Raw genomic sequence first — 26716 nt, forward strand, 5'->3', positions numbered from 1 at the left:
TAAGTTCCTGCCCTGACTTTCCTCAGTGATAAATTGTGACCTGGAAGTCTAAGCCAAATAAACCCTTTCCTCCCCAAGCTGCTTTTGGTTGTGGTGTTTGTCACGGCGACAGAATGAAACTAGAACACATACCCACAGATCAGCCTGACCTAGACGGTTCCTCATCAAGACTCTCTTCCAAGACAGTTCTAGATTGTCAAGCTGACAAAACTAATCAAATGACATATAGAGTTTTTCCCCTTGGGAATCTAGTTAGGTTCTTGACTGTAACCAACAAGATGAGGTGTTAGTGGTGTTCTGAGATCCACAAGCCCAGGCTCTCAAATACCTGGCATATTCTGCATTCTTCCTCTTGGAAACACTTTTTTGAAGACAGGAGCTATGCTATGAGGAAGCCCAAAGTGTCACAGTGGAAACTGGATGTCTCAGTAGAGTGCCCAGCCAGAGACTACCTATTAAGACCTACCAGCCACTCTAGGCACAGGCCCTAAGGACATTAAATGAAACAGAAAAACTAGCCCACTGTTAGCAAGAACATTTATAGCAAGGTCATTGCTATAAACCACTATGCTCGAGATTCATTTAATACCCATTGACAAGTCCTCCACATGGCTGAGGAGATTACCTATACAGTTCCTCTCTACTGGATGACCAGGGATCTGGGAAACTGACAAGGAGAATCCAGATGGGCAGGAGCAGTTGTAGGAACCCGGGGTGTTGATGCAAATCAAGGTGAGGCCACAAAGAGTTGAGTTCCTGGAGCACTCATCTACATCTAAATAGAAAGTAGAAGTTAGGAGGAATGATGACATTTGAACCAGGAAATTGTTAGCATGTAAACCTCTGGCTGGGACTAAATGACTTTGCATTATAATATGGCCACAAGCCTGTGGCGGCCAGGGGGTGGAATGGGATGGCTTGGATATGAATGACCCCATAGGCTCTGGCATCTGGACATTTGATCTCCAGTTGATGGTGCTGTTTGGAGAGGTTCAGGAGCTGAAGCTTTGCTGGAGGAAGTGTGTCACTGGGGGAGGGGGGTTGAGAGTACATAACTTCACCCTATTTCCAATTTGCTCTCTCTGCTTGATGCTTGTGGGTGAGATGTGATCTCTCAGCTTCCTGCTTCTGCTGACATGCCCCCCACCCCTGGACATGTCTCTCACCCTTTGCCATGCCTTCCAACCATGATGAACTCATCCCTCTGGACACATAAGCTCAAATTAACTCTCTCTTCCTTAAGGAGTCTTTGGTCAGGGTGTATTTTTTTTTCCAGGAACAAAAAAGTAACTAATACACCATGGGGCTGTGAGGACCTGAAGCCATGTACAGCTAGATGTGGCAGTACATGTTTAACCCCAACACTCATGCATCAAGGTAAAAGGCAGAGAGAGAATCCTCAGAAGCCCATACGTGGGCCAGGTAGCCCGGGTGCATTCTGCAGTGAGCAGCCAAGAGACCCTGTCTCCAGCAAGGTGGGAGGCAAGGACTGACACCGGAAGTTATCCTCTGACTTGTACACATACGCCAGGGCATGCGCACACTTATGCTCATGCACATGGGTGTGTGTTGCATCCAGCACTGGCAGGTCCTGGAAATCTGGCTGAGGCGGTGAGGGAATGAAGAAAGAATAGATACATGTACAGAAAAGTCGAGGTCAGGTGGGCTGTCCTCCCTCTGACGAAATCCAGAACCTCAGTTACAGCACAGGGGAAGGAGTTGGCTGATCTCGGCAGGTATGCAGTGCAGCAGCAGAAACAAGAGAGACCCTGTCTCCATAAGGTGGAAGTCAAGAGCTGACTCCCAAAAATTGTTCTCTGACCTCCACACAAGCACTGTGATGTACACATGCCCATACTCAATGAAGGAAGGAAGGAAGGAAGGAAGGAAGGAAGGAAGGAAGGAAGGAAGGAAGGAAGGAAGGAAGGAAGGAAGGAAGGAAGAAGAGAGGGGAGGGGAGAGGAGGGAGGAGGAGGAGGAGGAGAAGGAGGAAGGAGGAGGAGGAGAAGGAGGAGGAGGAGGAGGAGGAGGAGGAGAAGGAAGAAATCTTGGCTTTAGCTTTTGAAATGGAAGTCTTGAACTCATCCTAAGCCCAAACCTTTTATCACTATCTTTTCAAGTAGGTTTTACTTGAGTTCCTGGTCAACACTTTCACCTACCTTCACAGGATTCTTCCAGGCCCTGGAACGTTGACCCTCCACCACTAAATTCAAATCCTGAGTCACATGTACAGTGATAACTTCCAAGAGTGTTGTGGCACGTTGCATGTTCTGGGCAAGCATTGTGTTCTGAACATTCATCCTTATCTGATGAGTTGGGGATAAAATGAAGGAGAATTTAAGAGGGGATTAAGAAGTGAGGACTACACACTAGAGATGCGCTGTGCGCTAACTGGTAGCAGACAAAATGAAGACTCTCCAACACACGTGGGCTCTCTTTCTTCCTGGTCACTCAGAGGTGTGTTTCTCAGCCTCCCTTGCAGCTACACATACACATAAGAATAAATCTTGGCAAATAGAATGTAAGCAGAAATGTTGCACAGTTTAAAAACATAATTATCAACATTCACAAAAATAGCCATAATCCTTTGTGCCTCCTGTAACCACATTTTGGGGTGTGGATAATATGCCACGTGGTTTCTCCACTACTCCCATGAGGAAATGACACTTGGTTCCCCACCTTCTTGAATCCATCTTGTCCTATTACTTGCATTGGCCAATAGAAGGCACAAGTGATGAGTGTCAGTTCCAAACTTTGGGCCACAAGAAGCCTGATTACCTCTGTTCTTTCTCTGGGACTGACTGGCATTTCCACATGAATGAGGCCCAGGTTAATGCAAAGAATGGGAGTGTGCATGGAAAATGGACAGAAGGAATGTTAGAGCCAGAGGATGGGGAGGGGTGCTGTGAGATACCGCATCTTCTGCACATGACAGAACTGTTGTGTACATGAACTCATAACAGTTGTGGGTAGTCCTGAGGCCCCACCCCTCCCTGAGCAGCTATGGTTACTGGAGATGGTAGGAAGGGAGATTTTCCTAGTGGTATAGACACTGTTAAGTTTTCCTTGGTCATGTCAAACACGTTCAAGCACAACAGGGCCACAACAGAGGCAGGAAAGGAGGGGAGAGATCTGTTGGAAAGAAGAAGGGGGTGGCAGAGGATTTGTGAATGGTTAAATTTTAAAAGGACAGGGGTGTAGATGAGTGACCCAGCCTGGCAGGTGCAAAGCCTTGGGTTCTGTCCTCAGCACAAACAAAACCCTATGAGAAATGACAAGGACCAGGTGCCACAAACCTTCACAAGCAAGGCCATTCCGAGTGAAACCAGGTTGGCAGATGCAGCTGTAGCTTCCCACAGAGTTAGAGCAGTTGGAATAATCAGGGCAGATCCCGACGGTCAGACACTCATCAACATCTGCAGGGCAGAGGAAGAGAGTGGGTGAAGGGAATCCTGTGCTGACCACCAAAGACCCACAGCAGAGAGCCTGAAAAATGTTACCTGTGCAGAGAAAATGACCTGGACTTCCCAGGATCCAGCTGTTCCCAGTGGGAGGAGAGAAGCCACTAAGACAGCTGCACCGGGCTCGCCCTGGGATATTGGTGCAGATCGAGTGAGGACCGCAAGGCGAGTCGCTTTGAAGACACTCGTTAACATCTGAGCAAACGAAAAGGTTGGAGTGACAAACTGCTCTCACCCTACAGACAACAGCTGGACCTCCATCTACATGGTCATCATCTGGTGACTTTGGTGAGGTCTAGGGTCTCTCTATTTAAACCTGAGCAGTCTTCAACTTGGGTTCCCAGCTCATAAAAGTCGGTTGCTAAGTCAAACACCTCACCTTGTCCTCTCGAGATACTCAGTCTTGAAGCACAGCCACCTGTGAACTTTTGCAGGGAACAAGAGTCAGGGGGTAAGTGCATGGGGGAAGGAGAGAGGGGTGTGTGGAGATAAGTGTCCCTGTGTGCAGACAGATGGGCGGACAGGTGAGTAGAACAGAAGGGAGAGAACAGAACAGAAGAAAGAGAGAGAGAGAGTGAAGCAAGGAGGCAGTTGAGTGTAGACAGCTTTCCTATGTATGGCCAGATGGATGAACTGAGGGGCATAATGAATGGGCATACAGATAGATAGATGGATGTGTGGATGTAGCACAAATCTTAAAAGGTCTTTATTAATAAAAACAAACCCGGAGCCAGGCACTGGGGTGAACACTGAGAGATCAGAGAGCCAGAACAAGCCACAGCTAACCTCACCTTGCCAATTCCTCAGCTGATCCTGTTTCCTCAGACTGGAAGTCTCTGAGTCCTCATCCGAATGGATCTCAGCTGAACTGCTGCTAAAAGCCTAAAAGCTTAACAAGACTCTAGTTCCTGGTCCTCACGCTTTATATACCTTTCTGCCTCCTGCCATCACTTCCTGGGATTAAAGGCGTGTGTCACCATGCCTGGAAGTTTCCAGTGCGGCTTTGAACTCACAGAATTCCAGATAGATTTCTACCTCCTGAATGCTAAGATTAAAGGTATGTGCTACCACTTCCTGACCTCTATGTTTAATATAGTGGCTATTCTGTTCTCTAACCCCCAGATAAGTTTATTGGGGTGCATTATATCAACCACAGGTGGATGGATAGGCAAATGCATGAATGGGTGTATAGATGAAAAAGGGAAAGAAGGGAGGATGTGAGGGAGAGAAAAGGGAAAGTTTGTGCATATTTAGATATATATTTGTACCAATGGATAGATATAAAGGAAGGGTGCTGGGAAAGGAGGAATTTGGGGGCATGTGACAGGAATTGGGAGTAACTACACCCAATACCCAGCCAGCATGAGCCTGACCTACCAAACCCTGGAAGGCTTTGATGGAATGTGAACGCTTGTGGAGTGATTCTTCTGAACTGAAGCACTCCCTCCCCGGGGAGGAGGGGGTTCCCATGACTTACGAAGTCAAGACACCTTCCACATCAAAATCACAAGGCCCCTCCCCATGGTTATATGAGCAATAAACAATTGGGCTGCCTGAGCATGGGGTAGGGTGGGGATCATTTCTTTGGCCTGTGGCCAGTGCCCTACATGAGGTGAGAGTAGATGCTCATTCATGCCTCCCCAGAAAGTCACACAGCATAAACTCACCTTGACACTCCACTCCTGGGCCCCTGAAGTTGGGTTGTCCATTGCTGGACAGGAAACCTCGTTTACAGGTACAGTAATAACTGTCCTTGGTGTCTGTGCAGGTGGCGTAAGCTGGACACGTGGTAGTGTCTTCACATTCGTTCACACCTAGGTAGCATGGAAAGAAGAGCGTGGGTGTGTATAAAGCACTAGAGTGGGGCTTCCAAGGAGTCACACAAAGGAATGGAGGAGCCACGCCCTAGAGTCTACTGCCTGTCAGGGTGATCTTCTCCAGAAAGTGGTCTTGTAGATGTGAGAGATGAAGGTAAATGGATGGAGCAACTGGTCTTTATAAGAACAACCTAGAGACCAGCACGCTTGTCCCTGGGTTGAGTCCTCCAGTGTAGGTGTCTCAAAGAGCAGAAGAGATGTCCAAACCAGCACGAGTGAACAACAGCGGAAACCCGGGAATGAAGAAACCAGGTGACGTAATTCCTCCAAAGACCATGACTGCTGGGCTACTCAGTCCATCAGTGCTGACATGAGTCAAAGGCTAAGATCTTGAAACTGTGCTAACAGAATGATCCATGACCTCAAATGTCGTGCCAGCAAGCGGAGGAGTGAAATGAGGAGACTGACCCTGAGTGGAGACTCAACATAGAAGACAAAGGCGACTCAGGAGAGGGGAGTCTGAAACACAGTCCAGTGAGCAAAGCTGGAGTTCCTGGGGTGGTGGTGGGGGGGTGCTGTAAAAAAATAAATGAACAGACAGGTTGAGAGGAAAGCAACTGAAAGCCATGACTCAGATTTTTAAACCACAGTGGGAACCATGAACAGAGCGCTGCCAAGCAGAAAAGCAATGTGAGGATGGAGGACGAAATTAGAGAACCCTGCCTGCAACTGCCATCAAGGAAAGGTGTTGCCACTGCCCAAAGACGGCACTCCAACGTTAAGGGCCCAAGAGTGGAATGTCAAGGTGAGTTTCTTTTTTTTTTTTTTTTTTTTTTTTGGTTTTTCGAGACAGGGTTTCTCTGTGTAGCTTTGCACCTTTTCCTGGAACTCACTTGGTAGCCCAGGCTGGCCTCGAACTCACAGAGATCCGCCTGGCTCTGCCTCTCGAGTGCTGGGATTAAAGGCATGTGCCACCACTGCCCGGCTCAAGGTGAGTTTCTGTTGTGTGACGTCCTGAGGAGAAACAACTAAACCTCTACTCTGACCCCAGATAGGACACTGGCCACAGGCAAAGGAAATTATCCCCAAACCACACTCAGCCAGCTCAACTGATGATCACTCATATAATCACATGAATCTGATGTGGAAGGTGTTTTGACTTCCTGAGTCTGTGGTAGATGCTCACATCACTTATTCTCAGGACTTTGACTAGTGGAGAGTGTCTGCAAGACCCATGAGCCTCTGACCAAGGCTGAGACCACAAACCTACAGACATAAATGTAAACTGACAATGTCACCATTTATCAAAACAACACCAGTTGGTTCCCACTTAGGTCCCTCAGCCTTGTGACTCAGTTTACAGTATCAGGCATGGAACCCCTACCATGGAGCAGGCCTTACAGCCAATCAGAAAGTGATTTGTTTCACCCATAACCACCATGCCAAGAAATTGGGGCATGAGGTACACTGAATAGAGCTGGGCCCTATACATACAACAGTAGGTTCTCGGTGGGAAATGAATGGAGAGAGGCTTTGCAAAGGGTGTAGAGAACTAAATAATTAAACTTTATACAATGTCAGATGGTGAGCAAAGATCATATTAAAAATGAAGAGAACGAGGGAGGAGAGAACTGAAAGGTGGGAGGAAGCATAATTTTTTTTAGAAGGACTCCCATACAGGGCTTCCTTCCGAGTGTGACATTTAGCAAAATCCTCAAAGAAATGAACAAAAGACTTATGGAGCCTGGGCCAGCAAGAGGGCCCAGTGGGTAAAGGTGCTTGGGCCAGTCCTGATGACTTAAGTTCAATCCCCAAGATCCACATGATAGCCGGGCGGTGGTGGCGCACGCCTTTAATCCCAGCACTAGGGAGGCAGAGCCAGGCGGATCTCTGTGAGTTCGAGGCCAGCCTGGGCTACCAAGTGAGTTCCAGGAAAGGCGCAAAGCTACACAGAGAAACCCTGTCTCGAAAAACCAAAAAAAAAAAAAACAAAAACAAAAACAAAAAAAAAAAAAAAAAGATCCACATGATAGAAGGAGAGAACAGACTCCCTTCACATTGTCTTCTGAGCTGCACGTGTGTACATACAAATAAAGATGTTGGATGGATAGATGATAGATAGATAGATAGATAGATAGATAGATAGATAGATAGATAGATAGATGATTGATAGAGAGAGAGATGATAGATAGATAGATAGATAGATAGATAGATAGATAGATAGATGATAGACAGATAATTGATAGAAAGAGAGATGATAGATAGATAGATAGATAGATAGATAGATAGATAGATAGATAGATAGATAGATAGATAGATGGATGATAGGTAGATAGATGATTGATAGATAGATGATAGATAGATAGATAGATAGATAGATAGATAGATAGATAGATGATAGATAGATACATAGATACCTAGATACATAGATAGACAGATAGATGATAGGTAGATAGATAGATACATAGATACATAGATAGATACATAGATAGATAATAGGTAGATAGACAGATAGATGATAGGTAGGTAGGTAGGTAGGTAGATAGATAGATAGATAGATAGATAGATAGATAGATAGATAGATAGATAACACAGTAATAATATTTCTTTTAAAGATGAGTTATGGAGATATATAAGTAAATATAATAAATGTAAAGGCGCTCCAGCAAAACCATTCCTGATCCTACAGATAGCAAGGAGGTCAGTATAAATTTGAGGCCAGAATTAGTGAAGAAAAGAGGAAAAAGCAGAGGAGACCCACAGTCCGATCACACAGGGCCTCCTAGGTTGTTGTATGATTCTGATGTTTTTATGTATAAATGAGTGTGGTGATTTGTCTTCATTGTCAGTTCAACTGAATTCAGATCACCTGGGAGACATCTCTGCATGAGTCTGTGATATACTTCCAGGAAGAAACACCTCCTGAAGTGGGTTGGCACCTCATCAGCCGAGGACAGAGACAGAGCAAAGGCACAGGGTCATGAGTGCCATCACCCACCTCATTCTGCTTCCTTACCACACATGTGGTGTGAACAGCTGCCACCACATCTTTCCCTGCATTAACAGACTGCATCTCTTCAAGCCAGGAGCCAAAATCAATTCTTCCTCCCTAGGCTGCTTCTTGCTGCGTGTGAGGTCACAACAATGGGAGAAGCAGCTAATGAGATGAGCGATGGGTACCATGGCAAGGGTTTGGGTAGAGGAAGCATGGTGATAATTTTAACAGCCCTTCCAGCAACTGCTGGAACCATGACCTTTGGAGATTCAGAAGCAGGGTGGTCAGGGGTGGAGCGATTGCCCCGTGCCTGTGAGTGGAATGTTCAGTACAATCCAGGCAGGAACAGGAAGAACCTGGGATTCTGGGTGTGCTTTGAACAGGATGCTGATATGAGTGGTAGATGGAATGGATTCAGATATTGGCATGAACCAGCTCTTGTGCCAGCACCATGCTTTTGTCTAACTGCAGCTCTGTGGGATAACGTGAAATCAGGAAAGGGACACCTCCGGTGCTGTCCCCTAGTCTGAATTGCCTTTGGCTCTCCAAGCCTGTCGTACAGATTTTAAGATTTCTGTGAGGAATAGTGCTGATGTTTTCATGGGGATTGCATTGGCTGTGTGGGTTGCATTTAGCAGAATGGTCACTCTGTTCACTCTTCCCACCGTGAACACAAGAGGCCCTTCCAGGAGTGGACCACACTTCCCACTGTGGGGTGACGGCCTCGGTTTCCTGCTTTGGTGTTTTATAACTGTCAGGGTAGACTCTCTTCCCTTGTTGGTTAGATTTATCCCCAGGTGGGGTGGATTTGTGTGAGTCTGTATGTGTGTGTGAGTCTGTGTGTGTGTGTGTCTGTCTGTCTGTGTATGTGTACATGTGTCTGTGTGTGTGTCTGTTTGTGTGACTATGTGTGCCTGTGTCTGTATGTTTGTGCATATGTGTGTGTGCATTCCTGTTTGTATGTATCTATGTGTATGTGTATATGTGTGTGTCCATATTTGTCTGTGTGTGTATGTATGTATGTGTTTCTGTGTGCATGCATGTGTGTGTGCATATGTGCATATATATATATATGTGTGTGTGTGCATGTGTGTATGTGTGTGTGCATGTGTATATATATATATATGTCTGTGTGTCTGTGTGCATATGTGTGTGCATATGTGTATATATATATGTCTGTGTGTCTGTGTGCATATGTGTGTATGTGTGTGTGTGCATATGTATATATATACATGTCTGTGTGTCTGTGTGCATATGTGTGTATGTGTGTGTGCATGTGTATGTGTGAGCATATGTGTATGTATCTGTGCACGTGTGCATGTCCTGTTTGATTTGGTTTGGTTTGGAGCTATTGTGAGTGGATTTTGTTCCTTGATTTCTTTCTCAGCATCTACATCATTTGTGTATGAATACCATTTATATTTTTAGTTGGGAAGAGAGAGATCTGTGGAAGTAGGGGATGGGGCACAAGACAAGGCATCTGGGGTGAATACACATGTAAGAAAGTGTCATAGCAAAACCTGTTACTACACATGACTTTATGTGCGAACAGAGAAGCATTGAAAAGCAGTGATGGGGCAGACATCAAATGGGAGAGTGGAAACCCTGGGAAGTGCCCTACACAGATTACCACGGCCCTACACAGATTACCACAGCCTACACAGATTACCACGGCCCTACACAGATTACCACGGCCCTACACAGATTACCACAGCCCTACACCCCAAAGACAGGTTACCACTGCCCTACACCCCAAAGACAGATTACCGCTGCCCTATACCCCGAAGACAGGTTACCACTGTCCTACACAGATTACCACAGCCCTACACCCCAAAGACAGGTTACCACTGCCCTACACAGATTACCACGGCCCTACACAGATTACCACGGCCCTACACAGATTACCACGGCCCTACGCCCCGAAGACAGATTACCACTGCCCTACACAGATTACCACTGCCCTGCACCCTGAAGACAGATTACCACTGCCCTACACCCCAAAGACAGGTTACCACTGCCCTACACCCCAAAGATAGATTGCCACTGTCCTACACCCCAAAGACAGATTACCACTGCCCTACACAGATTACCACTGCCCTGCACCCTGAAGACAGATTACCACTGCCCTACACAGATTACCACTGCCCTACACCCCAAAGACAGATTACCACTGTCCTATGCCCCGAAGACAGGTTACCACTGCCCTACACAGATTACCATGGCCCTACGCCCCGAAGACAGATTATCACTGTCCTACACCCCAAAGACAGGTTACCACTGCCCTACATCCCAAAGACAGATTACCGCTGCCCTACACCCCAAAGACAGATTACCACTGCTCTACACCCCAAAGACAGATTACCACTGCTCTATGCCCCAAAGACAGATTACCACTGCCCTACACCCCAAAGACAGATTACCACTGTCCTACACAGATTACCACTGCCCTACGCCCCGAAGACAGATTACCACTGCTCTACACCCCAAAGACAGATTACCACTGCCCTACGCCCCAAAGACAGATTACCACTGCTCTACACCCCAAAGGCAGATTACCACTGCCCTATGCCCCGAAGACAGATTACCACTGCCCTACGCCCCGAAGACAGATTACCACTGCCCTACATGTCTCCCTTGCGTTCCTGTCACACTGGCTCAGAGCCACTTCCTGGCCCTGCAGTCTACCCAGTGTTTCCCACCCACACGGAGCCTCAGATCTCTCTCCAGCTTCCTCTTTCTCTGCAGCGGCCACATTGCACACTTCTGGGAACGTCTATCTTTTTTTCTTTGGGGGCCCTCTATCCTGAACCTCTCAAACTTCAAGTCCTTCCAAAAACCAGAATAAGAACCCTGTCCTGGGAGCCTGATCATCTGACGACCTCCCCAGCTCACAGCCTGCCTTGACCTAAAAGCCAAAGTCTCCACAGCCCCGGGGCCCCTGTCCGTGTTGTCCTGCTGCTACCCAGCCTCCTGTCTCCACAGTTTCATCGGGGCAGCTTCAATACTCCCATCTTCAACAGATCCTCTCTTTAAAGTCCTACAAGGAGCAGGTGATGCCTTTTTTAACGACATAAATAATTCTCAGAGAAAAATAAATGAGAGGAGGGTGTGATGGCTCACTCCTGTCATTCCAGGACCTGTGAGGTGAAGACAGGAGCATTCAAAACATAAATTTAAAACAATGGCTACATGGTGAGCTCACGGCCTGATTGGACTACCCGAGACCTTCACTGTATGTGGTGGGTCATTTTTTTAAAAGAGAGAACAGCTGAAGTTAGGAGGGTGTGTTAAGGGGAAGTGGGTGGAAATGATATTTCATTGTTTGGACATGAGAAATTCTCAAAGAATTGAATCATAAATAAATAAATATCTCAGTAGGTGAATGTGCTTTCCCCAAACCTTATTACCCAGATTCCGTCCCAGGACCTATGTGGTGGAGGCAGAGACTCCACCCTCCTGGGCTGCCCTCTGACCTTCGCATGTGTGCTACATGTGTGCATGTGCATACGCAGACATGAGTAAATAAAAATCTAATAAAATTTTAAGTTTTGATAAGCTGAAAGTGTACCACAGTAGAAGCAATAGCTACTTGATCAAATTCAAGTCATGGAAGACAGACACGGTACAAATCAGGGCATGTGAAAGACTGTAATATTTCAACTCTTCCCTGAGCCTTTGTTTCTGGTCCCTGTACTTCCTGTTAGTACCCATAGCCAATAGAGCACATGGATCTTTATTGTTAAAAGATGAACTAACACCGATTGTGAAAGTGTGCGCCTACAATCCAAGACACTTGGAATCTGAGACAAGAGTTCACAACAAGTTCAAGGCCCGTCTGGACTATACAGTGAGACACAAACACACATACACACAGACACACACACACACACACACATACATACATACATACACACACATACACACTCACACCACACACACATACATACATACATACACACACATACACACTCACACCACACACACATACACACAGACACACAGACACACACACATACACACACACATACACACATACACACACATACATACATACATACATACACACACATACACACTCACACCACACACACATACACACTCACACCACACACACACACACACACACACACACACACACACAGCAATTTTAAAAACCTTGACTCTCCCCCCCCCCCCCCCCCCCCCCGGCAATGGTCCCACACGTGTGCACATGCAGGCATGTTCTCTCCCATCCTCAGTTCCTAGCTCCATGTCCTCAGACGTGAGTACAGATCCTGGAGTAACTGCAGAAACCAGGAAGGTAAAAATGGGCCACACAGGGGCAGGTACCCTACAGAGGGAAATGTCGGGATACAGGTGTTTTCATTGGGAAGACTGGGTAGAAAGGAGGGATAAGTAACACTAAGGATTCTTGGAAAAGCCATAAAGAATCATTATTTTATATTTACCTAAAATTATATATAATACATATAAGTATGTGTGTATGCATATATAATATATACATATAAAATAAAGTCATACCACCTGAGCAGACAATGCCTCCCAATGGTAAGATGTCCCTAAAGGTGCATCAGTGGCACTCCTATCTCAGATGTAACCAATGGCTGTCTAATTGGGCATAAGGCCCACTAAACAGAAGGGAAAGCATGGCAGGAACCCAGCCAACTACCCAGGGCTAGTGAAGTCATGGATACTAAAGGAGAGCCCGTTACTGCCACTTTACCAGACCAGCATAACCTCTAAGTGCATTCTAAAAACGCGTTCACATTCCCACAGATCTCACCCTCATCTAAAAGTGTCTCTCTGAAGCAGAGGAAGACCATCACAGAAAACCACAGCACAGCAGGTCAAGGTGCAGACATAGCTAACTGATCGTGGGGGAGCCCGGCCCCTGAGGATATATCTACATCACAACCCCTGCACCTAAGGTTCAGGGACACCAAAGAAGACAGGGTGGATGGTTTGCAGGAGCCAGGGGTAAGGAAGTCTGATAAGAGATCCTTTCTCCAAGAAGTGACAGAGACCCTTCGCCCATGACACCTCAGCAATACAGCTGCCTAAGCGTGACTGAACAAGGAGGACACCCAAGACATGCTAACGTGGGATGGAGGACCTCACAGGCTCCCACCCCTAAAGATGTAGACAACCAAGGAATGTGGAGAGAGGGAGAATCATTCTTCCCGAGGAAAAGCCCCCAAATGATTACTCCATGCCAAGTGGTCAGTCCTGAAATCATATTCATACAAGTAGAACTAACTGGACGGAGCAGGTTGCATGCATGTGTGTATATATGGGTATGTGTGGATGTGGGATGGTGTCTGTGTATGTATGTATGTATGTATATAGGTATGTTGTGTTGGTATTTGGGGTGTATTTTTGTATGTATATGTATGTGTGAGTATGTGTGTGTATGGAGGGGTGTGTGTGTGTGTGTTGCATACATATATATGTATAGTATGTTAGGGGTTGTTTGTGTGTATGTGTGTGTGTATATGTGTATGTGTGTTGGTATGTTGAGGGAAGGTGTGAGTATGTGTGTGTATGTGTGAGTATGTGTGTATATGGAGGATATATGTCTGTGTGTGTATATGTGTGTGTGTGTATTGTGTACATATATATGTATGGTATGTTGGGGGTTGTTTGTATGTATGTGTGTGTATATGTGTATGTGTGTTGGTATGTTGAGGGAGGGTGTGAGTGTGTGTGTATATGTGTGAGTATGTGTGTATATGGGGGATATGTGTCTGTGTGTGTACATGTGTGTATATATTGCATACATATATATGTATGGTATGTTAGGGGTTGTTTTTGTGTATGTGTGTGTGTACATGTGTATGTGTGTTGGTATGTTGAGGGAGGGTGTAAGTGTGTGTGTGTGAGTGTGTGTGTATAATGTGTGTGCCAATAACACAAGGGCAATTAAAGGAAAAGGCCAGGAATGTCAAGAGTGGCAGGGGAGGGACATGGGAGATGTTGGAGGGAGGAAAGAGAGGCAAAATGATGTAATTATATTTAATTTTTTTAATTATTTTCACATAAAAATAAAAGGAAAAATAGAAGATGAAGTTAGGAGGAAAAGTGGTGGCAAATACAGAGGAGGAGCTGGAGGGAAGGGAATTCAGGTGTTAATATTAAATAAAATACGAAAATGTGAATAACTTCTAAAAGAGAGCACAGAACTGGGAGGCAAGGATGGGGGTGGTTCTGGGAGGAGGCAGAGGGGACATGGGAGGTGAATGCAACCAAAACACACGGTGTCCTTGAGACTCTCGGATAAGTAATACAGACACCATATCTCAGGTAAGTTTCAGATCCCTGCCTTTGTTAGCTGCTTTTCTCGATGCTGTGACAAAGTGACAAAATGCCTCTTCAGGAGAAAATGCGGCGAGAGGACCAAGCAGTCCCCTGCACCTGCAGTCCAGAAGTAGAGCGATAATGATGCTCCACTCGCTTTAGGGCTAGCCAGCCACAGATGGAGATCCCTATCAACATAAACAAAAACAAACCTCTTCTCTTTATGAATTGGCTCCGATATTTATTCTTGTCAAAGCTGGATTCCACAGACCCAAAACAAGTTCACACCCAATGACCAGGTTTGATTATGGCATTCCAGAGTTACAAAACAGGAAAAGACATGCTAACGTCCTTATTACTATCTCAAAAACAAGAAGACTAGAAAAGAGAATTTGAATTAATACCTCAGAATATGGGGGGCCTTATACCAAAAGAGAGGCTTCATAGCACCCCTGTGACATACACACATCAATTTCTAAAGCCCACACTTAATGGTAGTGAAGATCAGGCAGGTTATGTATCTTGCCTGAGGTTACACAACTATTTCAGAGCACAAAGGAAATGTCCTGGAGCGGGAACCAGGGCATGTAGATACCGTGGCTCCGCCTGTAACTCAGTCCCACGAAGTGTGAGGCTCAGCTGCTGGGACATGAGAGCTCTCCACAACACATCCCACTCAGACCAGTCATTTGTTTCCTTTGGCTAACTTACCCTGCAGACTTTGTCCCAGTGTGGGGAGTGTGGTCATCCCCCATCTGTGTACACCACTGCAGCCTGTGAAGAGAGGGAGGAAAAGGCATGAACTGCTGACAAGTGGTTTGTGCTCAACCAGCAAAATTAACGGTAGCCTGACCCCGTGTTAGTCGGCGTGGCAAAGCTGGACGGAAGCCCGCCAAGGGAGCCCGCCGAGGAAGCTGTGCCATTTTGCACAGTCTTCACGGAGTGCTCCTGATTTCTATGCGCTTCGTTTTCTCACGGTTTTTCATTTTTAAGAGGTGCAGTGTCACAGAGGCTGGAAGGAGCCCCTGAAACTGGAGTCACAGGAGCTTGGGAACTGCCACGAGGGTGCTGGGAAACGAACCCATATGTTAATGTCTTCTCAAGAACCAACTTAAAATACCATTACATTCGTTTATTTAATTATATTTTAATTTATTCTTCGAGGATTTCATACATGTATGCAATAATTTTGATCATATGCACCCCATCCTACTTTACAACTCCTCTCAGACCTCTTCTTGCTCTCTATGACCACTCTCTACTTAAAAAACAATCCCCTGAATCTAATAAGTGCTTTCTAGCTGCATATAGGCACAGGGTCATTCACTAGAGCACAGGCAGCCTTCCGGGGCACATCCCTGAAGCAAGCGGACTCTTCTCCCGGCAGCCATCAACTCTCAGTAGATCCTTAGCTGGGGATGGAGCCAGACTAGGATGCTGACTGACTTGACCCAGTGCAGGTCTCGTGCAGGTGGCCGCAGCTGCTGTAAATCCTGAAGTGCAATCATGCTCAGAAGACACAGCTTCACTCCAGCCCTCCCCAACACCCAACTCTGGCTCAGGAACTATTGCAGAAGATGGGCACAGAACCAACTTCTATGTCTCATAGGCTCAGACTGATCACTGTGGGATTGAAATTTCATAGGAGAGCAGGGTGGTTAATTTTAAGAGTATGTATTTTCTCAGTTAGGGTTACTATTTCTGTGATGAAACACCATGACCAAAAGGCAAGTTGGGGAGGAAAAGATTCCTTTGGCTTACACTTCCACTGTTCATCACTGAAGCAAGTCAGGAACTCACACAGGGCAGGAACCTAGAGGCAGGAGCTGTCATGGAGGGGTGCTGCTCACTGGCTTTCTCCCCATGGCCTGCTCAGCCTGCTTTTTTATAAAACCCAGGACCACTAGCCCAGGGATGGCACCACCCACAGTGGGCTGAATGCTCCTGCATCAATCACTAGTTGGGAAAGTACCCTGCAGGCTGGCCTGCAGCCCAATCTTACAGAGGTATTTTCTCAATTGAAGAGAGGAGAAGCAGAAGAGGAGGAAGAGGATGAGGATGAGAAGGAGTGAGGAGGAGTGGGGGAGAAGGAGGAGGACAAGGGGAGGAAGGAGAGAGAAGGAGGACAGGAGGAGGGCTGTGCCTGTAACTCTGGGTCTAGGAGAATTCGACACCTCTAGCCCCCACGGGCACCTGCACTGAGGTGCACATACACACAGACACACATTTAGTTTAAGAGTGTGTGTGTGTGTGTGTGTGTGTGTGTGTGTGTGTGTCCCCTGGCTAGTCTTATGTCAACTCTACTCAGGCTAGAGTCACCTGAGAAGAGGGAGCCTCAACTGCTCTTTTATATATAAGGCACATGTTCACGTACTATATATAAACATGAAGGCTACCGTTTGCTGTGCCTCGCTGTGACATTTAACCTACAAAACAGTGTTTAACCACTTGGTCACCAGGTGGTGGAGCTGTTTAGAGGTGAGGCCTTGGAAAGTGGCTGAAGATTTGTGTTCCAGTTCCACTTCCTAACTCTCTGCTTCACAGTCTATCAAGAAGAAAGCAGTTCAGCCCCACAATCCAACCATGAACTCTGCCAAGGCTTCCCCAACAGGGCAGACGCCACCATCACAGACTGTGAGACAAAATCTTCCTTTAAATTGTCGCACAGTTTGTGTGGTCACCATGACCATCACTGATATGTGTGTGGTCACCACCATCATCACCACCACCTGTGTAGTCACCATCATCACCACCTGTGTGGTCACCATCATCACCTGTGTGGTCATCATCACCACCTGTGTAGTCACCATCATCACCACCTGTGTGGTCACCATCACCACCTGTGTGGTCACCATCATCACCACCTGTGTGGTCACCATCACCACCTGTGTGGTCACCATCACCACCTGTGTGGTCACCATCATCACCACCTGTGTGGTCACCATCATCATCACCACCTGTGTGGTCACCATCATCACCTGTGTGGTCACCATCATCATCACCACCTGTGTGGTCACCATCATCACCACCTGTGTGGTCACCATCATCACCACCTGTGTGGTCACCATCATCATCACCACCTGTGTGGTCACCATCACCACCTGTGTGGTCACCATCATCATCACCACCTGTGTGGTCACCATCATCATTACCTGTGTGGTCACCATCATCATCACCTGTGTGGTCACCATCATCATCACCACCTGTGTGGTCACCATCATCATCATCACCACCTGTGTGGTCACCATCATCATCACCACCTGTGTGGTCACCATCATCATCATCACCACCTGTGTGGTCACCATCATCATCACCACCTGTGTGGTCACCATCTTCATCATCACCACCTGTGTGGTCACCATCATCATCACCATCTGTGTGGTCACCATCATCACCACCTGTGTGGTCACCATCATCACCACCTGTGTGGTCACCATCATCATCACCACCTGTGTGGTCATCACCATCATCTGTGTGGTCACCATCATCACCACCTGTGTGGTCACCATCATCACCACCTGTGTGGTCACCATCATCATCATCACCACCTGTGTGGTCACCATCATCATCACCACCTGTGTGGTCACCATCATCATCACCACCTGTGTGGTCACCATCATCATCACCACCTGTGTGGTCACCATCACCACCTGTGTGGTCACCATCACCACCTGTGTGGTCACCATCATCACCTGTGTGGTCACCATCATCATCACCACCTGTGTGGTCACCATCATCACCTGTGTGGTCACCATCACCACCTGTGTGGTCATCATCATCATCACCTGTGTGGTCATCACCATCACCACCTGTGTGGTCACCATCATCACCACCTGTGTGGTCACCATCATCATCACCTGTGTGGTCACCATCATCACCACCTGTGTGGTCACCATCACCACCTGTGTGGTCACCATCATCACCACCTGTATGATCACCATCACCACCTGTGTGGTCACCATCACCACCTGTGTGGTCACCATCATCACCACCTGTGTGGTCACCATCACCACCTGTGTGGTCACCATCATCACCACCTGTGTGATCACCATCACCACCTGTGTGGTCACCATCACCACCATCTGTGCAATTACTGTGATCATCTCCATGCCTCATCACTATTATTATCAACGCCATGAGAGTAACCATTGTCATAGGTCTTTTTTTCTTAGCTAGAGTCTCATGTAGCCAAGGCTGGTCTCAAACTCACTATGTAGCTGAAGGTTAGCTCCAGCCTTTCATCCTCCTCCCTCCACCTCCCTGGATGGGTGCCTGTCTAGCCTAATGTCTCTCTAACAGCTCTCTATATTTATTATCTATCTGTCTGAGATTGAAAGTGTGTACCAACACAGCTTATGCAGTGCTGAGGAAGAAGCCCGCAGCTTTATGAATGCTATGAAAATAGATATATGATAGATATGTAGATAGATAGAGAGACGATAGAGATAGGTAGGTGAGAGATAGATAATTGATAGATGGTAGACAGATTAGATAGGTAGATGATGGATGGAGAGATGATAGATAGATAGATAGATAGATAGATAGATAGATAGATAGATGATAGATGGATAGATAGATAGATAGATAGATAGATAGATAGATAGATAGATGATAGGTAGATAGATGATAGGTAGGTAGATAGATAGATAGATAGATAGATAGATGATAGGTAGATAGATAGATAGATAGATAGATAGATAGATAGATGATAGGTAGATAGATAGATAGATAGATAGATAGATAGATAGATAGATAGATGATAGGTAGATAGATAGATAGATAGATAGATAGATAGATAGATAATAGGTAGATAGATAGATAGATAGATAGATAGATAGATAGATAGATAGATGATAGATCCATACATATACACACACGTATACATAAATAGACAGACAGATAATAACTATAGAGAGCTGTTAGACAGACATTTGACTAGACAGACGCCCATCCAGACAGTGGGTAGAACACTGACCATGCAAGCACAAGAATTTGCTGATTTCAGATCTTCAGAAAGCATGTAAATTTAGCCCTCGTGCATGTCTATAATAGCAGCATGCCTACAGCAAAATTCGAGGCAGAAACCACACAATCCACAGAGGCCCAAGAGCCTTCTGGACTGGTGTACAGAGGAGACTCTTTCTTGGCAGGTAAAAGGCATGAACCAACAACCGAAGTTGTCTTCTGACCTCTAGAGTCATGTGTAGGCACACACATGTGCACATGCACATACACACAATTTCTTAATCTGTTGGGTGGTTTTTAATTACGTCTACACCAATAACACTTTATGCACTGAGAAAAGTTATTTCAACTCTCCATGACTCAGTTTCTCTCATCTCTAAAACAGGAAATCTCTATCTCCTGAAACAAAAAACAAAAAAATCTTGCAAACATGCAAGAAAACCAGGGAAGTGGAAGATCACGCAGTGAGACACCCTGGTGCCTGAAACAAAAGCAGCAGGAACCAGTAAGGGACGCTGCAGCCCCCCACACCACCCCTGGTCTGGTCCCAGCACAGGACATGTCTTCCCTGGCTCCCCACTGCACAACCCCAGCCACAGCCCAGTTTCTCAAAGAATTCACACTCGCCTGGAATTCTTTTACCCATCTTGAACAAGACCAGAGCTGGACCGATTTTGCATTCTAGTTCTGCCCCTCATTAGCTAAGTCTTGTCCAAAGTATTTCTTTTTGTATTTGTAAGTATGTATGTGTGTTGTGTGTGTGCATTGCATGTGGGGTGTGTGTGTGTGTGTGTGTGTGTGTGTGTGTGTGTGTGTGTGTGTGTGTGTATGACCTCAGACATCTTTTCTCAGGTGCCATCCACCTTAATTGTTTAGAGACAGATTCTCTCACTGGCCTGGAGTCCACCAAGTAGGCTAGGCTGGCTGACCATCAAGAACCAGGTCTCTACTTCCCCAACAGTGATGGTACACGCCTTTAATCAGGAGGCAAAGGCGGCCAGATCTCTGTGAGTTTGAGGCCAGTCTGGTCTCCAGAGCGAGTTGCAGGACAGGCACCAAAACTACACAGAGAAACCCTGTCTCAAAAAAACAACTCAGATCTTCAATCTGCACAGCAGGCACTTTACACACTGAGCTATTGCCCAAGCCCAGCAAGTCACCTCCTTCACCCCCCTGGTTCTGCTCTGCAAGATAAGGCTGATAAGGGCTTTGTGAAGATGAAGTGTTGTGCAATGGTAAAGGAATGGCTGCCATTGCTGTGTGGGTTTCTGTTGCCCTTGCACCGTCCTGGGGGACCTGGATGCACACCCAGGGACCCCAGGTGTTTACTCAGTGCTGCATTCTGGCTAGAACCGAGACGGCTCACAAACACACACATACCAAATGAACAGCCCCAGGAAGATCTGTCCTGGTGGATGGGCTTCCCTGAGTCAAGAAATTTTGTCAAAGGTCTCCCAAGGTAGGTCTTTGCTGTGTACCACAGACCTGAGACAGTGGCCTATGGGCCGGACCCTTCCAAGGCTGAGCCTTCTCCCTGACATCCATTTCCAGCCCACACCTCACCAATCCCTCCCTTGCCCCACTCAACTTGACACTCACCCCAGAAGAGGAGCAGCCAGAAGCCCCACATCGCACTGTGGCAGTCATTCAATGAAGAGAGCCTTCCCTCTAAAAGCTTACTTCGTGAAGAAGGGAAGGGGTGGAGCCAGGGTTGCTCAACGCAGCCAGACGTTGAGCAGCCAACTTTCTGCTGAGTTGCCACCATCAGAGGTGGACAGCCTGGCAATCCCCTAATTTCTCCCTTAAATCTGGCTGCTGCATACATTTCTCCCTCTCCTCCTCCCTGACCGCCCGCTCTCCCCCTCTCCCTCCTCTCCCATCTCTCACCATCTCCCTCCTCCTCTCCCTCCTCTCCCATCTCTCACCATCTCCCTCCTCCTCTCCCTCCTCCCCCATCTCTCACCATCTCCCTCCTCCTCTCCCTCCTTTCCCATCTCTCACCATCTCCCTCCTCCTCTCCCTCCTCTCCCATCTCTCACCATCTCCCTCCTCCTCTCCCTCCTCTCCCATCTCTCACCATCTCCCTCCTCCTCTCCCTCCTCTCCCATCTCTCACCATCTCCCTCCTCCTCTCCCTTTCATTCTTTTTTTTTCAGCACCACTATTTATCTCCCATCTCTTGTCCCCTCCTTCCATGGCACCAACCGAGTGAGACCACATGTGCTGCCCACAGAGAAGCACATCTCAGCTTTCAAGAGCTCAAAGCCACCCTCACAGCCGCACTGCCTCAGGCACCGTGATCCATGGGCTTGCTGCCGAGAAAATTCTATTCTGTCATTATGTCAACCTCATAGAGTACACACACCATACATCACACCACACACCACACACCACACACACACACACACACACACACACACACACACACACACACCATACACCTCACCACACCACACCACACACATACCACACCACACTATACATCACATCACACAAACCACATACCACACACAACACACCACACACACACACACACACACACCATACACCTCACCACACCACACCACACACATACCACACCACACTATACATCACATCACACAAACCACATACCACACACAACACACCACACACACACACACAGACCATATACCTCACCACACCACACACATACCACACCACACACACCACACCACACACACACATAACACATACATATCACACCATAGTACACACACAACACAACACACATACACACCACACCACACACACAGCACACCACACACACACAAACACACTACCATACTCCGATTGCCTCCCATAGCAACCACTCCAGTCCAACCCCAGCCCCCAACACGTGTGCAAACACCACCTCAGAAATGCAGAAGCCAAGTCATGAGGTATCTGGGGTCCCCTAGTTGTAGGCTCTAACACAAAGATCCTGGTCAAAGTAGCTTGTCAGAAAGATGACCCAACAATAGACCAGTTTGGGGTCAGTGAGAAAAGGAAAGTAAAGAGCCAAGAATGAGTGCTCTCTGGGAGGCAGAGCTTATGAAAGCATCCATCTTACTCAGGGTCATCACTGCTGCAAGGAAACACCATGACCAAAGCAAGCTGGGGAGGAAACAGTTTATTTGGCTTACAAGGACAGGAACTCAAGCAGGGCAGGAACCTGGAGGCAGGAGCTGATGCAGAGGCCATGGAGGGTACTGCTTACTAGCTTGCTCCTCATGACTTGCTCAGGCTGCTTTCTTATAGAACCCAGGACCAGCAGCCTAGGGATGGCACCACCCACAGTGAGCTGGGCCCTCCTTATCAATTACTATGTAAGAAAATGCCCTACAGTCAGATCTTATTAAGGCATTTTCTCCGTTGAGGGTCCCTCCCCTCAGATGACTTTAGTGTGTCCAGAACATCAGAGAGCAAACTCCCCAGAGTGTCACCTGAAGGGTGTCAATGTTTCCACTGCTGTCAGTCATCCAGTGCAGTTTGCTCTTGGGGTTCCAGCATGATGACACTCTGAGCCTGGGCCCCACAAGCAGGTGGTTGGTTCCAGTTGACACGGTTCCATCACTAATAAAACAGCCTGTGGGACATCAGGCTAGTGTGTACTGGTCAGTTAAGGATCACAGGTATGATCAAACAAGAGCAGTGTTAGATACAAACTACCAAAGAAATGCAAGTTCAGGTCTAGCTCTTGGAGTGAACACTCAATTTATGGAGGCTTTTTGCTTGCTTGCTTGCTTGCTTGCTTGCTTGGTTAGTTGGTTGGTTGGTTGGTTGGTTGGTTGGTTGGTTGGTTCGTTTGGGGTTTTTGTTGTTGTTTTGTTTTGTTTTGTTGTTTGTACACTTCCTTTGCTCTGTGAAGTGCAAAATCTCTCTTTTTGCTCTGGGTCAGAACTCTGACATCCTGAGAAGTTTTTTTTTTTCCATTAGGCAGTGTAGACGCTCATAACAGGTCACAGGGAGTAACTGACTATCAGATGCTCACTCAGCCCTAAAGAGGACATCAGCATCACACCCCCAAGGTTCAGGGAGTATCATGGAAGAAGGAGTGGAAAGAAAGCAAGAGTTTCAGGATGGGGTGGAGTGCTGTGCAATGCTATATTTCAGGCATTTACAAACTCACAGAAGCTGTGGCCACATGGGCAAGAACTGTGCAGAATTGAACCCATCAATATTGGCTAGGGGGAGAGCTCCCGAGGTACAACCACCCCTCCCTGAGAATCTAGACGCACGCAGTTAGTGGTAGCTGTGGGGAGTGCTCAGAATGCCCCTCTCAGTTTATATTGGCAATTAATGGTTGGTGGAGGAAAGAGAGACATTTTTGTGAAGTTGTGTGGCCACCAGTAAGGTGTCCAATCCCATACCCACTCAAATGCCAGCAACCCCAATGAAATTCACTAGGTCACCAAAGAAGGCATGAAAATAGAAGGGGGATTTGGTGGGAAGAGGAGGAGGACTCACAGGAAGAAGAGGGGATTGGCTGGAATAAGCAGGAGAGATGTGTTCACAACAAGGGGTGTGAGTATGCTCAGACTACATCATAATGAGACTCATCATTAATCACAGTATCTTCTAAGAAACATATTTTAATCTGATGTCATCATCACTTGAAAGTTTCAGTAGTATCAACCTGCTTGTGTGGTAGGGAGTTCTCACTGGTGACACCATCATGACTGGCAGCTCTCAGGCCTCATCAGAGAAGTGCATTTGTATAGTACAGAGCGGTCAACACAGAAACTCACAACTGGTCAAAGTGCAGAAAAAGTGTCAGCAGACAAATGTGAGCTATACTGTTATTGGGTATTTGCCAGAGAAGACTGCTCAGATATGGGTTTAAACCAACAGAAACTATAGTATGAATCTTAAATAGTCTTATTAATAAAATCAAACCCAGTGCCAGTTATTGGGGTGAACACTGGAAGATCAGAGAGACAGAACAAGCCACAGCTTCCTCGCCTCGCCAATTCCTCAGCTGATCCTCTTTCCTCAGACTGGAAGCCTCTGAGTCCTCATTCAGAATGAATCTCAGCTGAACTGCTGCTAAAAGCCTAAAAGCTTAACCAGCTCTAGTTCCTGGTTTTCATGCCTTATATACCTTTCTGCTTTCTGACATCACTTCCTGGGATTAAAGGCTCTTGATACCATGCCTAGCTGTTTCCAGTGTGGCTTTGAACTCACGGAGATCTCTGCTTCCAGAATGGTAGGATTAAAGGTGTGAGTGCCACCATTTTCTTGCCTCTATGTCTAGTGGCTGTTCTGTTCTCTGACCCCAGGTAAGTTTATTAGGGTGCACAATATTTTGGGGAACACAATATCACCACAAGAAAGTTTATTAATTGGCCAGCAACTACACTGGGTGTTCGATGTCCCAGGGTAGCCCTGAGCCTTTTTCATGGATTGGTTGACATACTTCCGTTAACAAGAGCAGTTAGCCAGAAGCAGAACTACAGAAGCCAAAAAGCAAGGTTAGTCATTTGGAGACTTTCCCAAAACTATATGAACTTTGAAGGATTCAGTCTTTGTTTTTATTTTTTGGCATGTGGTGCTGTCTATGTTTACAGCCTGATTGGCACTTCCATCATGGAGTCAGTGCTAAGGTCTGGGCCTGTTACATTCCCCACTGGTCTTAGTCAATGAGTAAAATTGTGGACTCATCCTGCCCTAAAGAGGTGTAGTTGGTCCTAAGGACCATTTATTTTACTAATGAGGGTTTTGTTAGAGTTTCTTTTAATGTCCTGTTTATTCTTTTTACCTGCCCAGAACACTGAGGTCTATGAACACAGTGAAGATTTCAATCTATGTGTAAAGATTTACCAATTAAGCCAGGCAGCGGTGGTACACACCTTTAATCCCAGCACTCGGGAGGCAGAGCCAGGCAGATCTCTGTGAGTTCGAGGCCAGCCTGGTCTACAGAGCGAGATCCAGGACAGACTCCAAAGCTACACAGAGAAACCCTGTCTCAAAAAAAAATTTAGCAATTAGTTGAATTAAATGGCTATGAAATCCAGACCATTGTTGGACCCCATTGCTAGGGGGAGGCTAAATCAGGGGTCCAGTTCCCAGAGGAGCTTTTATTCTGGGTGGGGAAACACTTTTACTTGCCCGGAAAAGGTATCTAAAAAAACTAGCAATCCTCCCTGGGTAGTGTGGATCTTGGTGAAGTCATTTTCCAAGAGTTCTTGGGGGTCTTGCTCTCTCATTTGGATGCATTTCTGGGTAAGAGCTCTCTGTTTTGGATTATTTGAGCACAAACCTGGCATCTGACTGAGACATCCATTGTTAGGCTGTGCAGTCTAGGTATAACATACCTTTTTCTTAGAAACTCAGAAAGTTTTGTGAACCTCAGATGAGTAGCCTGGTGAAGGTTAGCTACCAACAGTCCTGCTAATTGTTTCTGGGAGAATGACCTTCCCTCTGTGTCCTCCAGAAACCTGTGGGATTGAGCTGTGCATTTCTTCTTTACCGTGGAGTCTCAGGCAATAATGGGTCATGGTATGTCATAGGAATATCAATAGGCCCCACTGGTCTTAGGGTCTTTTGTTGGGCAGCCAACTCAGAACCCAGCAGGTGAGGACAGCAACTTATAGGGGAAGCCAAATAGCTTCCAGAAGAGCCAAGATTTTTCAATGTCCTTTTTCCCAGTGAGAAGCCTCTTACTCTATAGATCATACTGTGGACATGCTTGACAGTATGAGCATAGTGACTGTCATGTGTACGGTGAAGGACTTTCCTTTTCCCCACCTGAGAGCCTGATTTTTATAACTTTTTTCTAATATCTGGTGCTGACTTGGTGCAAAGGAAATCTTTTTAGCAGCTCTCCTTAATCCTTTTAAAAAGGACCTAGCAATAATTGTTTCAAGTCTTCTTGGTCAGTGTTGGACAGAAAGGAAAATCTGTTTTGTCCAAGCTACATTGTCTGACAGTGATCCCCTGCCCAGCCCAGGGCATTTTTGTTCATGTTGTTGGGTTGTTTTGTTTTTCATTTTTCTTTTTTTTTTTTTTTTTCAGAGAATGGTAGGTTTTGAGTTTTCCAATTATTCAGATCATTGACTGAAAAAGAGACATAAATCATGAGAGAGAAAGGAGTGGAACTTTCTCTTTTCCTTCAGGCTCAGCCCAGGGAAACTTTTCCCCTTCCCAGGGGCTGCTTAAGAGCAGACTCAGAGCAGAGGGAAGAAG

At 46.5% G+C, this 26716-nt stretch overlaps 1 protein-coding gene across 1 annotated transcript in view; it reads right to left on the minus strand.

Moving 5' to 3' along the window:
- Adgre1 (adhesion G protein-coupled receptor E1) overlaps positions 1 to 21199 on the minus strand; it is a 67050-nt gene extending 45851 nt beyond the window's left edge. Inside the window, 7 exon segments of the mRNA XM_059251651.1 lie at positions 626 to 775; positions 2160 to 2306; positions 3297 to 3416; positions 3501 to 3656; positions 5129 to 5275; positions 15279 to 15341; positions 21132 to 21199. Of these exon segments, the coding sequence (XP_059107634.1) occupies positions 626 to 775; positions 2160 to 2306; positions 3297 to 3416; positions 3501 to 3656; positions 5129 to 5275; positions 15279 to 15341; positions 21132 to 21162 (814 nt within the window). The 5' untranslated portion in view covers positions 21163 to 21199.
- Between the last annotated feature and the right edge of the window lie 5517 nt (positions 21200 to 26716).

This window comes from Peromyscus eremicus, unplaced genomic scaffold, assembly GCF_949786415.1.
Source record: "Peromyscus eremicus unplaced genomic scaffold, PerEre_H2_v1 PerEre#2#chr22_unloc_1, whole genome shotgun sequence".
In the NCBI taxonomy this organism is placed as follows: Eukaryota; Metazoa; Chordata; class Mammalia; order Rodentia; family Cricetidae; genus Peromyscus; species Peromyscus eremicus.